Source organism: Leptonotus elevatus, chromosome 6, assembly GCF_054856555.1.
Source record: "Leptonotus elevatus isolate MCC_2025b chromosome 6, RoL_Lele_1.0, whole genome shotgun sequence".
Taxonomy (NCBI): Eukaryota; Metazoa; Chordata; class Actinopteri; order Syngnathiformes; family Syngnathidae; genus Leptonotus; species Leptonotus elevatus.
Window position 1 is genome coordinate 11098860 of NC_141244.1, and position 19141 is coordinate 11118000.

A 19141-nucleotide genomic window follows, 5' to 3' on the forward strand; every position below is an offset into this window, starting at 1 on the left:
AGTTATAATCTAACATTAATCCAATGGCTATAACGTTCCAACAATAATGTTAATCCGACCGCTGTACTACTATTACTGTACTGTAATTGTGCGTCAAGTTAATTTTCATCAAAAAGATGAGAGAACATTTTATGTGAAATAGTTTTAAATCTGAAATGTTGTTGTCCTGACTAAAACATGGACAGTTTTTGTTTTATCCCTTTAGGTCTATTCTGAAATTGCCCATGAAAAGCGGAATATCCCGAACATTTATTGAATAGTCATACAGTATGTCCTGACTTGATCAAAAGTAAAGCAGGATATACAATTTGGGCCCATGATGTGATCTAACGGGCTGTCCGCAATCTGCTGTTACCTTACAGTGCCATTATTTATTTTCGAGTGTAACGTTTAACTGTTTGAGAGGGAACATGTGTGCCTGCACTTTTGTGCTCGTGCACGCGTGCCTGTGACATGTCACACTTTCCCAACAAGGGCAAAACAGGAATAACTGGAGCTGGGAGATTAATTTCATCTTTGCTGTGCCGTCAAATTACTTAACTGCATTGGCACCATTGATGGGATTTGTTGCCCGGCAGCTGCAAGGATATCAACACTCTGTTAAATTCACTACATCTCATGGAGGGGCGGGATACAAAATGTTTGAGTGACTTTACGTGTTAGGGGTGAAGCAGCTTTATGCATTTGTGAGCTCAGCTATGAGGTTTTAGGCTGGTTGGTGCGCGGCTGAGAGAAACAACACAGGCATGATAACAGGGCAAGCCGGTGACATCGCGACTCACACATACATGTCACGCCAAGGCTGCCTGTGTCTTGCAACAACTTGACTCTGGGCCCGTTTATGAATTACTTGACAACTTCCGCTGTTTCTTAAACACTGGGTGCAAATCCCCCTCATAAGTTGCTCGTTCCAAATTTATGAAATATGGAATAGTGAGTCCAAAGCTGCCCTGGTCTCTCCAATGTAAGAAGGTTTATGAATATTCTGGCTGTGAAGCAAACATTCCAAGTGGGTGAAAAAACCAGATCACTGGAAAACAATCTTAACTCATTTGCTCACAAAAATGCATAAATGCGTTCTATTTTAAATATTGCCATGGTCCCCAAAACGCATGTATAAGTTTTTTTTTGTTTTTGTTTTAATGCTAGAGCATACAGAAGGCTTTGATGCAGCCTCTGACTTAAGAGGTTGCTTAAAGGAACGGAAGTTATTACAAAAAACGGCCAACAGGTGGCAGCAGAGTATACGATTCAGCTCGGGCCATGTTGCAACAAGCTCCTTCATTTGTGAATAATGATGAAACTTAGCTATATTCTAATGCCAACTGCAGCAAAACGGAAACAGATACAAATATACTTTTTTTTTCCTGATGAAAGAAGAGACTCTAATCTTTCTTTTGGTAGGTTCCATGTTTTTATAACAAAAGAAGACTATATTGTGGGCCTTGCAGAATCAGTCAAAATCCAATAAAACAGCCGGGAGCAAAGGGGTTGCTTCAGTGAAAATGGCTGGCAGTGAATGAGTTAATAAAACCAGCAAGGATTATCATCCATCTAATAATGCTACGAGCAAGGTCAAATTTCAAGAGTAGGTCAGGCGTGCTAGAGTTTAAGATTCAACATCTTGTAAGCCACAATAAGTAAGCCATTACATGCGAAAGTAAATGGTCAACTGTCAGGGTGTTCAATAATAAAGCCCTCAACATGTATGTGCCATAAATGTAGTGTCAGCAAAATGTTCAAATGAAAAGTCATCCCCATTCATCAGCCTCTCCTGTTCTCTTGAGTTCCCTCCATCCGGCTGATCCTAAAAAATGACAATGTAATTTCTGCTCCATTTATTTCCCATGCCGTGGCCAAGCTTTCTAATTCACTGGTTGAGTCCTCACAGACTCCCCGCCCTTGCCTCCCATGCTGAGCCAATATTGTGCTTAAATCTCATGCTCCGATTGTCCTGGACCAATCCTGTATGGCACAATTAGATAGGCCGCGTAATTATAATGGCACCCTGTGTCCGCACAGATCACCCTTTGAACTGCTCAAATGTTTACAGCGGAAGAGGGCCAAATATAAAACTACCCCCATTTCCATCCCCCTACTCAGGCCTCCACACGATACTGAAGACAAGCGACACACATATAGCCGACCACAAGTAGTGTAACCACTTTTAATGATCTTTAAACCGAGAAATAATGGTACTACTATATGTGATCTTTCCATTCCACACATTAAACTTACAAGCAGACATTGAATTAGGGGTTGTTTGGTGCTCGTTTTGTCCCGACCCACTGAACACAAAGTAGTCATTTACAATGTCTATGCTATATCTACATATACAACACACATACACACCTGTTCAAAAGCTACAGTAGTTGATTTTGCTACAATGTAATAAACCAAAAGTAACAAACCTTGATGGTTTGGTGAATTGTGGTTGGCTGATTGTTGGAAGCCCGGCCCAATGAGGTTTGCTTGTCTGTGATTGGCGGACCGATCTATATTGTCCTGCTGATGGAGACAGGGCAGAAAGGCAAAGTCAGATCAAAAGGAATTTCATTAAGAAGGCATAACATATATTATTACTGTATCGGGCACCAATATCTTTCAGCAAGCAACAGCCCCAATTAAAATGTTATTGAAAACAAGGTATATAAGAGTATTAGGGACAAAACAATAAGAAGTACAGTAAAGTAAAAAGTCAGAAAATAATAATAACACAAATAAAGACTTCATTTGGACCAATTTTTGATACAACCACACTCGGGAGACGTCTATTGATTGCGAGTGCATTTAGTGTTTAGGCATGGCCTAACAAAAGGAGAAACTGAATGTTTGTGGACTGAAGGCTGATGATGGCAGATTCTGTCTTTCATATGAAGCACACCACTACCACTATTGCAGTTCAGTAATTGCAAGCTTGTCAATTTCTTCTGATCGCAATGAGAATAAAATGAACATTTCTTCAATAGCCCATGAGATAATTATTAAGACCTCCAGTCTTGTCTTTAATAATAATGAAGCAGAGTCAGAGTGTACAATTGTACATGTCTTGTCTTTACAATGCAATGGCTATTATCAGTCAGTCTGCCTGCTGCTGGTAAGGTGCCACAGTATAAAGTACAGTTTATCCTTATTCAAACAACCAGGCTTTTTTTTAGCGTATGCTTTGTCCCTGTGGCATGCACTTCACACAGAGTAGAAGATCCTATTGCTCACAGAAGCACTTTGCTAGTCATTGTTTTTTCATGCTGCACTCCCTTGTGGTGGACTTCACATTACATTTCAAGTAACGTTGAATTGACAGGGGAAAATACTTAATGACAAGTTCCGAGAGCAATGAATAGAATAGACTGCGCCCAAAGCGTATTTGTCATGTCATATGATGCACCTGTGGCTAGAAAGCAAATCGTCTCTGTCGCCAAAATGCAAGATTGCATTCAGTGAATGTGACGATCGAACATTACCCGGGGCGGCGTGGCTCAGTGGTAGAGTGGTCGTCTCCCAACCCAGAGGTTTTGGGTTCGATCCCATGCCATTGAGACCACGTGGAAGTATCCTTGAGCAAGATACTGAACCCCCAGTTGCTCCTGATGCTGCGTCATCATTAGGTGAATGAGTAGTGAAATGTAAAGTGCTTTGATGGCCTTGTAAGGTGGAAAAGCGCTATATAATACAGGTACACAATACAGTATACTGTATGCGGAGCCTAAAAACCCAAAACACAGTTTTTCAGGTGCACAGATCGGTAGGCGTACAGCGTTCAAACACCTCTTCCAAGTCACATTCAGCTGTGTCGCTCAGTCTGCAACGAGCCTAACGTATGCGGTCCACGTCTTTATAACTTTTTATTCATGTGGTGTGTCTGCACTGACCCGTGAACTGGCCCTGGCCTCTGGGGTGTCTCAGTTATAAATAAAGGGTGCATGGAGAAGGAACAACATAAACGCCAGCAAAGGAAAAGAGCAAATGTCGCTATGTGACTTGTCGTTAATGAGACAGGAAATCCTGGTAGCCAATCATTTGTCTCAAGTTTAAGCTCTGTTGGTCAGACTGAAAGTATCGTAATGAGACTAAGCCTAACATCACTGTGATGTCAAATGATAATGAAAGTCAACAGTGCATCACCCAATTCGCACATCCAAATAGTAGAAATCACCATTATCGACACACACTGCCTTTTAGGTGCAGCTATCAGACTGTGACTGATCTCTTACCCAGTCATCCAAGCAGCTCTACAACACTGGTTGACTGGTACCGCACAAATTCTAAGCGTGTGTGCATTCAGGTCATGTGTTCAACTTCACTGAGCAAAACTAGGCACTCTTTCACACCAGATACTGGTCTTGCATTGTGTGTTGTGAGGCTGACTAAACCTTGTTCTTTTTTGTGATTATTGCTGAAGTTGATAGATAAATAAATAACAGAATCCACACTATTGGTGATGGATCCAAAGTTCCCGTGGTTGAAACACGATCCAAAACACGATCCAAAGTAAATGGCTCATTTGTTTATAGTGGGTATAGTCTTTCTCTCTGCATTTCCATAAAATCTATTAAGTTTGGAATCAAACGTTTAACCAGCCATCCTTGAGTAAACCTAGAGAGGATCTCACACTTCAATTTATACCTGATATTTGGGATGATGCAGGAAATAATCAGGACATCCAGCCACAGCCATGCTTTGAGTTGCTCAGTTGGATCAGCCCTGCTGGAAGACGGACCTGCAGAAGAAAGCAAAAATAAACGCAGGTGAGTATAAATAAAATGTAAAAAAAAATAAAAATTTATATATATATATATATATATATATAAAAAACAAGTCTTTAAAAGTTGCTTGCACTCTTTTGACCAGCCCTGGAGATCTTGGGTTTAGAAATAGCACCACTAAAGTCAATGTATTTAACTTCTTAAAGTGGATATCCTACTTACCTTTTGGTACTGCTACCACTGGGCAAACATCTCTGTACGCTAACCCAAAAATACACTGCCGGCACCTCTTCAGGTCTTAAGTTAGACCACAGGGGTAAATTTGGAGTCAAGCTGCTCACGCTCAGTACCATGAGTGCTCATATCCTGCAGTTCATGACCCCTTTTGGTATTCCCAAAATTTGTCTGCCATTGATTAAAGCAAATTTTATTTTGCGTTCACATTAGAACTAGTGAGTATGTGTGTTTCTTTTTATGAGCCTCTACGCATCTGAGCATGTACGGTATGTGTCGATGACGTTTATGCATGGCGATGCGTGGGTATGTAAAACAACCCTTTTGAGCACTTTTATGCTATTTGAGAAGCCTTTTTAAGATGGTGCAGTTAACACAGAAGTTATTTACTCACAGGTTGCATCATTAAAAACGCAAAATGAAATTTTCCCAGTAGAATGGAACTTAAAACCACCCATGGATAATAAAGGATGATCTATTATTAACAATTACGCAATTATCAAAATCAGGATACCTAAAATATACAGTGTGTAGAATTTTGTGTTGCTTAGTAGTGAACTAATATAATGCAATTTTGAAGCACGCACACTATGTTGCCTCAGAGAGGCCACACTTTGCAGACCTACCACAAATTACTACCAAGTATTACTTGGAGTAAGCGAGCAACCTGGTGAGCAGGAGCTAGCAGGAGTGGCGGGCAAGAATGGTAAGCAAAAAAATCGCTGGAACTACTAACAAGAGTGGCTAGCAAGAAGTAGCTGGAGCGGTTAAGAAGAACAGCTAGCGGGAGAAGTTAGCAAAAGCTAGTGAAAGCAAAGCAGGGAGACAGGCGGCGGGGGGCCGAATCACGGGAGTCAGCGGCGACCACCTGCAGGCCTTAGCTGTTTAAGGTAAACTAGTTGAAAGCACCACCAGAGACTAACTACATTAGCAAAATCATCCAGTATTTATTGTGAGTAGAAGTAGACTATCCTTAGTTTCCTGTCGTTTGACCTGATTTTTCTCCCCCTTCCAAGAAATCTAGAGAACATAGGGTTTTTTTAGAACATCCAAAATTGCTCGCAAATAATGATCAAACCATGAATGAAATCTAAACAAAGACCTTGGCAATGGTGTAGCAACGACTGCTGAATGGGCTTCCTTGTAATGAGTGTGCATCAGAATGTGTGTGTGCGTGTGTGGGTGTGTGTTGCTGTGTAAATGCTTGTGTGGTCCGGTCAGCTGGCATACAAGGACAGCTCGTCATTTACACATTATTTACAGACACAAAGTTTACAACAAAAACAAAACAAATTAACATCAACCTAAACTCTCCAGGCGGCTCCTCATTAGGCGCCCATGGATTTCTTGACGAGCCGCACTTGGAATTTATGTTTATTAAGAGTTAGAAGTTGCCTCGGATTGACAAAAATAAACTTCAATAACTAACATTCGCGACCAAAAAACAAATAGAGATTTTCCATTGCACAGTACTGGCTGTCCACTTCAAAATACTGATAAGAAACACGCAGCAGAATGGTACGCTAACATTAGCATTTATGTTTGTTGCTCTCTTGAGCTATGTAGCTATAAAATGCTACAATGACTTGGACAAAGAAACAACTGAAATAATTTGCAATAAAACCTAAGAAAGGCCTCACAAAAGAATGTGAATAATTGGTAATGCCAGTCTGTCACTGGCAAGACACCACTATTGCAGGCAAAGGATTTGCAACTTAATATTACCGACCCATATTAAGTCCCCATTACCCACTTGTGTTTCACATCAGTAATCTGTTTAATCTATTTTGTTCACCTAAAACACATCTGTTTTGAAGTTGTGACTAATCTAGATATAAATACATTGGGGGAAACCAAGAAGATGAACTGTTGATCTTGTCACATCATCTGTATCAATCCATAACATGTTCAGTCAACAGAAAACGAATGGCCTCATGGTTGCAATGCATTTGGTGGAGAGTGCAGCATGAAAATAACTAACACATGACTAAGCCTATCAGTGACTAAGGTATTCAACACAAGCACAACTTTGCTTAACTTCTGCCAGAATCAAAGCCATTCCAATGCAAGGATTACAGCCTTTGATTTGATTGCTTCCACTTGAACAGCATACTTAAAATGCACCTCTGACCTTGACAGTGTATAAAAAAAAGGGGGGGGGGGTTGATGTTGTACTAGGTTACCGGTTTGGTCATTGTTTTCCAAAGTAAAAACAGATGTTTGCAAATGTCTTCTTTCATGAAGGATTACATAAATCAGTTAACAATTACTGTTGATATGCTGAAATCTGAGGATTTGGACAATTTTAAATAAAAATAAAAAAGGCTCCAAACGATTACTCAATTATTAAAATAGTTGTCGATTAATCGATAATTTTTGACAGCTCTACAAATATTAAAGCACCTATGTGTGAAATTTAAGTCACTTACAGTAAGTCATTCAAATGGCAGAAGAACAAATATTTGGCAAACAGTACCTGATTTATAAGGTAAAAACAAAGAAGAAGAAAAAAATAATGAATTACCAGTCAAATGATATCTAGTTTGAAATAACAATAGCCCTTTATGTTGCTTTGGGATAACGCCACTGCATGCACGGGAGGTTTTATTATCATAAACTGAAGGGGGGGAAAAAAACAGCTCCAACTCAGCTGTGCAGCTGTGTCAACTTCTCTCTTTGTGTATATAATTGCAAAATGTGTTCATCTTACTCAACTTGCCTACAGTTGATTGGACTGGACACAGCTGAACACTGGGCTGTTCAGCTCTGCTCAGTCATCTTTGGAATGCACAGAACACTTTTTTTTTTCTTCATATCGGGCACTGGGTGAAAAAGTATGTACGACGACTTAGTTGCCTGAGATAAAATATACAGGCACACATATAGAGACAATTAGGCATTATACACCTTTGAGAACTGATCTACTCATAAAAATGCGAACAATAGAATTGAACCTGCACTCCTGACCTTTGCCTTACAGAAACTATTGTGACAACCTGGAAAAGTGTAGTAATACTCAGGAACTACCATCATTGCGTTACCATGTATGTACTCAAATGTGAGTTACGGTGATTTTTAACACATGACTCAAAAAAGATGACAAATTTCAGGTTAAGAAAAAAGGTAACTAGCAAAGTGATGATTCATTTGAAATGAATGAAAACAAAGTGGCAACTTTCAAAATTAACTTATTGTAACGATGTTGAAAAAAAGTTACACCACTCACTCATTCCCAACATCTACCAACCTAAGCCCACACAACGGTCACAACCACTTCACTAACTCCCACTATTATCCCACGCATCACCACTATGCCACATCCCTCACTCCCTTTTCTCCAAAATCTTACCCTACTCCCCATGGGTGAACAACTTGCCCCTCCCTCAAATCTGCAGCTCTGTAGCACCAGAATATAAACATAACCTTAATTCAAAAAATGGCACAGATCCAAGTCAACGTGTGCAGTCTGTTCTACAGCCCATTGAAATTAATGTACTGACCGTACCACAACCCCAAAGGAGGGTAGGTCAATTATTGCAGTGTAAATGTTTAAATTAGTTAGACACTTTCAATGAAAATATTGGAGGGTGATGCTGGGAGTTATCAAAACGTTGTATGCCAACATGACCTATAGAAAAACGATGCTATGTGATGAGACTATTGTACATGTGAACAGCTTAATTGCCTGTGGTGTATGTATCGTGTTACTCTGATTGCCACCAGCCTTGAGCTCAAATTCAAAAGGGGCAGTCATCAATCGAATCAAATCACACACACACACACACACACTATGTGACAATTATGTTTTTGTTTTTTTAAAGACACGGTGGGGCACAGAGAAACCACGTGAGGAAAAACACCCATGTGGAGCTCATCCACACGGAGAGGGATGACAGCCCACCGCCAACAAGATAAAAGGAAAGCTAAACTAAAAAGGTGTCTTGAGCCCTCCCTCTTGAAAATCTCAACAGTCTCTGCGGACCTGTTGTCTTCTGGCAGGCTATTCCACCATAATGGCTGAATGTAGCCTCACTGTGTGATTTAATCCCCAATCTAGGAAGAGTTCAAAGGCCGGTGCCTGAGGATCTCAGGATCCGCGAGGGTTGAATCAGATTGCATCACCCCAAAAAAAAAAACTGTGCACACTACAGTTAAACATGCTTGGCTCAATGTGAATTCTATTGTAATGAGTGACTCTGAAATTAGACATTTAATTCCAGCAATCAACTTTCAGCAGAATGTGTGCTGGTGCGAGTGTGGACGCATGCGTGTGGGCTGCCTGTTATTCCGTCCGCAATACAACAGAGCACGTTGAACAGAGCATCTCTGTATTCTCTTTTAATCAGCAGATTAGATGGCAGTCACTCCTCACTGGATGTGCTTGTTGCACATGTTGATTAGTCATTAATTGGCAGCTTTCATTATTTGAGCGCAGCAGCGTAAAGTGGGGCTATAAGAGAGGGCCTGATGTCATGCCGGGGGACGCTGAATAGCACCAGTCAATGGAGAAAGGTCTTTTGGGATCTTAATTGGATGAGGATTTTGGTTGAAGCAGTCTTATGCAATGGCAAGATGAACGCTTTGGTCCCGGGCGCAATTTTGTAGTATTGTAAGTTGGGGGTATTGGTGACCTCAGAAGGTTTAGCTAGCTTACATCAATTTGGCCTTTTTGACACAACCACAAAAGGTTAAATACAGTAAAGTGATGGTCATGTTGGATGACCTCCATTTTTTTACATCATCCAAACTGGAAGCAACACTATCAACTCCAACAAGTAATTTAAGTACAAATTGTCTAGCAGAGGCCGGGGATGTATGACCACTATAAAAGAATGGCAACTAGAATTATCTTATAGTCTTAGAAATGCTAACAAATATGGTTTGCTGAAGGGGGGCTCTTAAAGACACGCATACATGTGGTTTCGAAGCACAGTATTCAAGTGTTGAGTTACATGTGAAACAAAAGCAATATCTCTCGCCTCTCACACAGTCTCTGGTTTCAGCCATATTTGGACCCAAACCAGACAGTGAGAAACTTGATCCATTGTACACTCTTGAGGTTAGACAAGCAAAGGTCTGGTTTTTATAGGTCTGTGCCATCCTCTGAGAATTGTACATCTTTGAAATACAGTGAAAACAATTTTGTGGGTGCTTATCGTTTAAAGATTTGACATTGATGAGTGCTCAAATTTGAATAGTGAACTTGCAGTAAGTGGCCCATAAATTACAAAATATATACTTTTGAAATTTGATAGTACACTTAGAAAAGTGTTGTTAACAACCTTGACAAATTTAAATGCTAAAAAATTGACCAAGTATAAAAAAAGGAGGCCTCAAAATTGTGAAAAATGAAGCTATTAAATCCTCTCAAACACTGTGAGTGTGTCCGCCGAGTGCGCAGAAACCACAACCCGGCCTAACTGTAAGTCAAATAGCACAACGACCTCAGAAATGGATGCTACTTTGTTGAGCAACTTTGTTTCTCCTACGCATCCCTACATTTTTGAGCCACCAGAGCCAGAATCCAAGTCTGAGCCAGAAAACATAGACCTGTCTGGGAATCAACCTTGTTCATCTCAGACTGTTGAAGAATTAAGTAGTCGAGTATAACCTATCATTAGCTATGGGCTATTAATAAAAAATAACAATAACTGGACTCATGCTGGTTGCACGACATAGACACGACATAGACACGACACAGAAATGGTGAATAACAGTTTTACGCTAATGCTATCTGTATCTACTCTCAGTCTCCATAATTTAGTAATATATATTAGTAGCAAAAAAAACAAAAACTCAAACATATTTAACTCATTCACTCCCAGCCATTTTCACTGCAGCAACCCCCTTTGCTCCCAGCTGTTTTACTGTATTTTGACTGATTTTGCAAGGCCCACAGAATGTTGTGATCTATTTCCATAAAACATGGAACCCACCAAAATAAGGATTAGAGTCTCCTCTTTCATCAGGAAATAAAGTATTTCTATCTGTTTCCGTTTTGCAGCAATTAGCATTACAATATAGCTAAGTTTCATCATTATTCACACATCTGTTTAAAACAGTGGGGGGGAACAGCTTGTTGCAACATGGCCCTGGTTGATCTCTTATACTCTGTTGCCACCTGCTGGCCGTTTTTGTAGTGACTACCATTGCTTCGACCATTCTCTTCAGTCCAGAGGCTGCATCAAAGCCTTCTGTATGCGCTAGTATAAAAAAACAACAACATATAAATACGTATTTGGGAGCATGTTAATATTTAAAATAGAACGTATTTATACGTTTTGGGGAGCAAATGAGTTAATATATTTAGAAGCATTTCTAAATTTACTTTACAGGGTCCTTAAAGGGGTAAGTCAACTCAACAATTTTCTTTACAATAATGTTGTATGGGCCCCCACTAGTTGAATTGAGTATGAGTTGAGCAGCAAAACCTTCCTGTTTTTTGTGTGTGTGTTTTTTTGGCCATTTAGCCACTTGCTGTTGACTGAATATGACATCACAGTTGCTCAGGTCACAACCAACCACAACTCAGCTTCAGAAAACAGGTGAATCGTGCTTGGTCGTTACCTGAGCCCTGAGCAACTATGATGTCATTTTCTGTCAACAGCAAGTGACAAAATGGCTGCCCCCCTGAGATGGATAAACCGGGTGGATTTTGCTGCTTAACTCTTATTCCACAGAAACAATATTAATCAGAATGTTGTGTTTAGACTAGTGGGAATGCATAGAGCATATTAGTGTGGGGTTGACTTCCCTTTAATATGTTTCAAAATAGTGGAAACATTGTAGGCTGATGGACAAGTGGTTTTCACAACAGTGAAGTATTTGGCAAATGAGCTCAGGAAAGACATTTTATATGAGGCGCATAAAAGAGTCTGATTATGCAACTTGGGCCAAACTGTAGCCAAGAAACACACTGCAGCGCTCGCTATCACTGGCTTACATTCTATCCATGGACAGTCCACCTGAGCATTTGGCTGCAGAGAGAAGAGTCGCTTCTAGATGCAGTCAGTTGACATGCATCAACTGTGCTGTGGTCCCCCAGCAGGCATTGGGTTAATGGTGTCATTACATCAGGAAAAAGGGGGGGGGGGGTATTAACAGTGTATAAGCCTAGACTAACTAGTGCTGAATGACTGCTGGCTGACGCAAGACCCAATGGAATGCTGCCTAGAGCACAGGCGCAAGCTCTTATGCTTGTAGCTCCAATACCAGTTAATAGGATATCTCGCCCACTTTTATGGTGTCTTTAAGTACTTGCATACAAGGAAGAGCAAGAGTAGTCCTCCTCACACGATACCTGTGTGCCAAAAGACTAGCTCAAATATTTCCTCCCCAAAAATGGTTGCATCTGTGAAAAATTAGGCATGCAATTTTCTTCGGTTCATACAATTTATCAAGACGAAACACCCGTGTTCTGAATGCTGCAGTAAGGCAAGTATATGTTCAACGGGTTGTAATTATGAGCAATATGTGCACTCAGCAGCCTTTTTGGCAGCCTGTAGTCTTTTGCAGAGTTCATGCCCCATCATGTCCGTGCTTAGTGAGCACTGACTTGAAATAGAAGGCCTGGTGCGAAGGGGGTGAGCGCAAACCACAAATTCGAGCTGCGAGCCTCGCGCAGAGGGATGGGAATGGGACCGCAGCGTAATTCAACTCAATGGGGAATTAATGGGCAAAGGCGGGGAGAGAAATCCTCTTTGGTTTCGGATGAGAACATGTTCCAAAAAAGTGCACAAAGAGGCTACGATTTTGAAGTCAGCTGATCTGACACTTTATTCAGTTAGGTTCCATATCCATCTTGCGGTCTGCTTTGATGCAATGGCTCAAGTCTCAAGTGTTCTCCATTTTTTCATTTCTAACTACTTGTCACTGACTTTTTGCGTTCAGACCATCTAATTGAAATTAAGTTTCAGTAACAGTTGAAGTCATAAAGCTTTGATGCGCAATTCTGCGCATGTAAAGGGTGGAGCAAAACACGCTACAAGTGATTGGCACTGGCTGCCAACTCGTCATGTGGTTAGAGGGATAACTACAGTATACAGTTGTATATCTTATAAAGCGGATATGAAAATGAAGTATTTTCAACAGGGGAAGTAAAAATATACAACTGAGAGGATGTGGTTCCACAAGTGGGCAAAGCGTCTTAGAAGTGGGGATGTGGCTGTGTTCAAAATTGACCAAACACATTCAAACTCATGTTAAATGGCAATCAGCACACGTTCCTCTGATAAACCCCAAATAAAGTCCAGCTGCTTAAGTGGGCTTTTCCAAACTTTTTTTTTTTTTTGGTTTTGCCTTCTAGCAAAACTCTGAAGGTTTTGCGTTAACACTGACTGACATTTGCCACTTTTCATTTTCACTTTCACAGAAGATGAAACCGCCAGTACAAGCCAGCAGCTCCTTCAACACTGCTGTCGGGTTCTTGGCAGGTTTCTTCTTGTCTTTCATCAAATTTGGAGGGATGCCCAGTTTTTTCTAATGTCACTTTCGCGTCATATTTTCTCAACTTGACGTTGACCGTCTTCAGTTTTCCATAATACCTTGAAAAAGTCTCCTGACTGACTCTTTTGGACAATGTGATGCAACTTTAACAATAGCAGCAAATGTATACAACATTTCAACTTTAAATAGAGTTAATTTGAGGTACTTCAAACGGTGGTAGGCGTGTGCCGACTCCCATTTAACATGAGGTTGAATGTGACTGGTTAATTTTGAACACAGTACATTTTTAGTTTAAGAGGGTGTGCAGACTTATGCAGCTACATTATCTCAAGTGATTACTGTATGTTTGGGGTTAACAAGCATTCTACTGCTATCCATTATCTTAGGTGCTACATATATTAGGTGCTATATTGCTACATTTGTTATATTGCTATAATACATCCGTTTGTCACATTTCCACCCAACAGAGATGTTCATGCATTCGTTTAAAAGTGGCATGCTTTGTCTCTTTTTCAAAGAGTACGTTTCTATTCCATCTGTATTTGTTTGGACTTTCATCAAAAGCAAATGTTGCCGAGCAAAACAACACATTTCGAGCCTTGTACCTTTTGTCTGAGGACACCAGTCATGGTTTAACATCCAAAAAACAATCATGTCATCAACCCGTTGTCTTGCTAGTTATTGCGGTATGCACAGGAAACCCGCTAACCTGTTTTCTGGGTTTGGTCACATATTGGGTTAGATGTGCAAAATGGAGGACGAGAAATTAAATAAGTCAGCAGTGTTGCTTAGGGCAACACCTTTTGAGAGGAAGGAGGAAGCTCAAGATAAAAGAAGCTGATACGCCGAATATTAGCAGTCTAAAGACAGGGGCCTGGTTGAGCGACAAGGCTTAGCTAAGTGCATGGTGTGAAATTAATACTACATTTACTTGTGAATTATTGGTGGTCTGTAAAGAAAATTAAAATGTAAGTGCAAATTCAGGTTCTCTCTATTTAAAAACACTAAATAATTTCTTGCTGAAGCAGGTTGGGGAGCATCAAAAAATACACTTATCCTTAATATATTGTACAATTAAGTGCATTAACCAAAAACTGCATGCCTGCTGTCTTAAACCCATTCCCCAAATGGCTTCAAAATTTCAAAAATATTCTAGCAGTGTAGCCTTCTGTAATGCTTACGAACTGTTACTGTATTTAAAAACTAAAATTACCATTATGCTGTTGACTCAGTAATACATGAAAACATTTTTTGTTTTTTACAATTATAAGAAAGATTTTTTATTGTCTTAATCTTCATGAAGATGACTTTAAGTCTGCTGTGATTAGGCGCAAATATTGTTTTATCCAGTAATTGGACTGCCTTCTTCCCTATAAGACACAGCTATACTGCCACACACCCCATAGCGGAAGCACAAGCCTGATCCTGGTTTACCTAATGCAAACTGTACAGTCGCAAACCAAACCTCTTCTTGGAAACGTGGCTTAGGTCATTTGACCTAAAAATGTAGTTACAGGCCATTCAGTCCAGTCACCGGTGCCATATACATTATGAGGATACTACTGGTTGCAAACAAACAAACAAAAAACATAATATTCATAACAACCAATTAAAAAAATCATGGCTATTGCATAGTACAGGGTCTCCTAATGCAGTAGCCAAATAATTGCAGACCCCCCCCCACGCAATTAATATTGCAATTGTGATTTAATATCTTGTTATTTATTTTATGAATTAATCTGTATTGCAAAACAATAGCAGGTTTTAAACAAATGTTTAGGTTTTTGTAGGTCAGGCTTACCCTAAAATAAAGGTAAATGAACCATTAAATATTAAGAAAGACAATTTATATTCATCTATTCCACATAAAGTTATTAACTTATTATCACTTTGACTTGCAGGCTTAAGCGTTCACTGACAACTTCACAAAATCCTACCAAACAAATTAAGTCATGAATAAAATTACAACAAAGGCTTCCCTTCAACTTTTCATGTACAGGGTTTCCCCCACCATGTTAATACTTGGGCGGCCGGGCAACCCAAGTAAACTGGTCACCACCAAAGTAGATTTCAAGAAAATTTAATTAAAAAGATATATTAAAAAGACACACACACACAAAACGTGTCACAACAAGATATACTGCATGTAACATTAGTTCGCCGTCACTCACTTGTGGATCATGAGGTTTGAGGAGACGCAATTTACCAACATCCCCCCACCCCACCCCCACTGGAGGGAGTCCACCCAGGTAGATTTCAAATCTGTGGGAAATGGAGAAACACTGTTTCATATATAGTCTAAATAAATATACTACACATAAATACTAAAAATAATGCCCATCATTTGAATAAATGTAGTTTGACTTTGTTTTTGTTTTTTTAAATGGTAGCCTTCACGATTTAAAAATTGCAGCAGACTACATTGCGATTTTAATTTGTATTTTATTCATTGTTTAGACAGTCCGACTGTATATTCCTGTACACTGAGTAAACGAGGTGTATCTGAAAATGACTGGTGTCAGTAAAGATACTGCATTTCAAATCCAAACTACTAGCAAGTTTTCCCCTTTGAAGTAAATCACACTAGCGTCTAACATACATTCCCAGCCTTCGCTCTATGCAGTCTCGGAGGGATTCTTACAGGATCATCCACAGCTCCATCATCATTATGTTGCCCATATCTTCAAAACGGGGCCCATTGATGATCCAAGTAAGCTTGAGAACCAGCGTGGTGATGTGCTTCTCGGTCAGGAACTGTCAGATGCTCAGGGCATTGTGGTGAAGTGATCCTGCCACAGCTTTCCACTCGTCTTGTACAATGACCCAAGCAAAAGCCACAATAAAGGCCTTTGTTGATGAACTGGTTGATCATCTGACCCAAGTGGAAGGGGAACACTTGTAGTATGGCTTTGAAATCTTAACCTTTGTGATACCAGTACTGAAACTCTGACACACCTTGTATATTGTAGAGAACAGACTGTGGATCGGTACGTGGGATGCTTGGCATAAGAGAGAATGAACACAAAATCTTTGATTGATCATCAGCATCTGAAAGGTTTTATCTTGATAACCATACAAATCTGTCTTTGCCTTTATACATATGGCACTCCGGTCATCATGGTTACATGATGCGGTATTTAAAAAAAATGACTGCTAATAAAACAAAGGCCAAATGATGAGAGAGATGAAGAGCATCCAAGAAGAAGAAAGCTGCTTTTAAGGGAAAATATCAGCACTTAAAATTGATTCATCACTACATGCGATTTTGACGCACCAACCCATGCGTGAAATAGGGTTGAGAAATCAAGCAATGAAGCCTTTAAAACTGCTTTGGTTACATGTAGTTACAGGAAAAGAGCTGATAAGTAACACACTTTTGGTGTTAACTGTTAATGTCCTATTAGCCCAAAATGGGACTGACGCAGGCCTTCGACTACTTACACAAAAATAGTGTTATAGACTTTTTTTCCTGCCTTTTTTTAGTATACTGTCCATCAAAATAGAACACAACTGCATCATAAATATGCAAATGACAGTAGATGCTGAAAGGGATGCTTACATCAAAACGAAACTCAGTCAACGTCCCACTAAAATGAGGATTCCACTCAGGGACGTCCAGCCAAGGCAGGCAATTCCTTCGAACCCCCCCACAGGGGAATCACTGCCAAACTGTTTAGAAAGCGCAGCTAGGAGTCCCCCTGGATGCAAAAAGTTGCCCGTGTGTGCTACTGCTACTCTTAACTGATGTTACGCAATCGTCAACAACATGACATGCTGGCAGGCGGACGCTGCTCGCCTCTAAATAATAGCGTGCACGAAGCGGGCATGAATGGAGCGTCAAGGTGAACATAAAAGTCCAAACACGAGCGGACTCGAGTGTACAGGACGAGCGAGGATACAGTAGAGTGATAGTGTGGAAAGACAGGAGAGTTTATTTTAACATAAACGGCCGACAACAGTTTCAACTTGGACCACAAGCTGACAGCTCTCCGTGAGTCAGGACCGGAGGACTGTAACGTGTTCGCCCGGTGGCAGGCACTCACCTCACACTCACAGCCACCAGCCAGGCTACGACCCTCACGGACACGCACGGTCGTGTGGAGGTGAAGGGACCGGGAAGCAGTGCCGGTTCAGGCCGCGGTGGTCAACATTCCCGAGGCGAGGAACACACGTAGGAAAGGAGTCAAGTGGTGGCGACGGCGAAGACTCCCAAGTCTGATCATCCCGAGCGGCCAAACGCGACCGACACACATACACGCGTTGGCTCGCGCGCGAGCACGAAGGATCACAAGCTCGCGCGCACGCAGGCTTCTCCGCCCCTTGAGGCCTGACCACGCCCTCCAAGTGAGCTCCATAGCGAGGGCTGATTATGTTGCGTTCGCGGTACTGGGAATAAGGGCGTGTCCTCGCGTCTCCTTTTTACAGTATTACTTTACTTCTGTTTGTGTGTTTGTGGCTGACCTTAGAAGATAACACAAGAGGCAAAAGGGTTCACACTGTACTTAAGTAGAACCACAGATGCTTTAAAATAAATAAATAAATAAACTTTGGTAAAAGTAAAAATAGGCTCCAGCGCCCCCCCCCCCCAACCTTGTGAGGACTAAGCGGTTAAGAAAATGGATGGATGGATAAAAGTAAAAATGTTGATTCAATTTCTTTACTTTAGTAAAAGTAAAAGAAAAAAAATCACCTTCCTAAAATTATGGCCTTATTTATGATACCACCCCCCCCCCCCCCCCGGGAAACAATAAATTGAAGCAAATACAGTGATTATATTTATCAATAATTCAATTTCATGCAAAGTATTGGGTTTTCTGTTTAACTAAGGATGTAGCCGATTTAAACAGAGGTGACCAACATCCTGGGGAGAGGTTCAAGGCAAAAAAGCCAAAATGTGACTTAGGCCTATATTTTAAAGAGACAGTATGTATTATTTAGTGTCATCTAGTGGTGAACTAATAGAATGCAATGATATGGAAGCACGTGCACTACGGTGCCTCAGAGAGACAAGCTAGCAGGAGCAACGAGCAAGAGTGGCTCGCAAAAACTCGCTGGAGCGGGTAACAACAACTAGCTAGAGCGGCTAACAATAGCAGCTAGCAGGAGAAGCTAGCAAAAGCTAGTGAGAGCAAAGCAGAGGGAGCCAAGCAGCAGCAGCCGGAATCACGGGACTCGGCAACGAACGCCTGTAGGCACTAGGCAATTACGGCAGTTTTATTTATTTCTATAGCACATTTCATACACAAGGCAACTCAATGTGCTTTATACAAGCAAAGACGCAGTCACACAACAGCAAACAAGCGTCAACAAACCCACAGTAGCTGTGGAAGTTATGCGGACGTCAACCCATTGGGTCTGACAGTACTAATAGCTAACTACGTTCGCAAAGTTCTTCGTGGCTAAAGTGAAATGGGAGGGGTTTGAATGTGGTCACATGACCACAAATGTGTTCTGTTGGCTAAATCCAGGAGGTGTCTCAGTCTCACATTGCTCTTCTTCCCGGCAATTCCTGTTTGGAATAATTTGAAACAAAGTGTTTTGTTTTGTTTTGAACCAAAAACTAGCTAAATAAAATGAAGGTTAACCTATGATAAGGGTATTATTACGGGCATTCTGAATTAAAAGGCAAGTAACTCAGAAATATAAACACCAGCGGCAGTGGCATGCGTTAGGTATTGCACAAGTGGTGGTGGGGGTGGGGGATGTCTCACCGCTCCAAAGTTACCTTCCCAGCACTGTTGAGATTTTATTTGTCT

General features: G+C 40.8%; 1 protein-coding gene across 6 annotated transcripts in view; it reads right to left on the minus strand.

Annotated features, from left to right (window-relative positions):
* The window catches only part of grb10b (growth factor receptor-bound protein 10b), a 70804-nt gene extending 53107 nt beyond the window's left edge, over window positions 1-17697 (minus strand). For 2 of the 6 annotated variants that reach the window (XM_086078717.1, XM_086078718.1), the window contains exons 1-3: window positions 17429-17696; window positions 4627-4720; window positions 2412-2508 (exon numbers count right to left, since the gene is read on the minus strand). In XM_086078717.1, the coding sequence (XP_085934843.1) occupies window positions 2412-2508; window positions 4627-4677 (148 nt within the window). In that variant the 5' untranslated portion in view covers window positions 4678-4720; window positions 17429-17696. Of the gene's footprint in view, window positions 1-2411; window positions 2509-4626; window positions 4721-16026; window positions 16224-17428 lie in introns of those variants that run through there. The other 4 variants (XM_086078719.1, XM_086078716.1, XM_086078714.1 and 1 more) reach the window with 4 other exon arrangements.
* Window positions 17698-19141: the final 1444 nt, after the last annotated feature.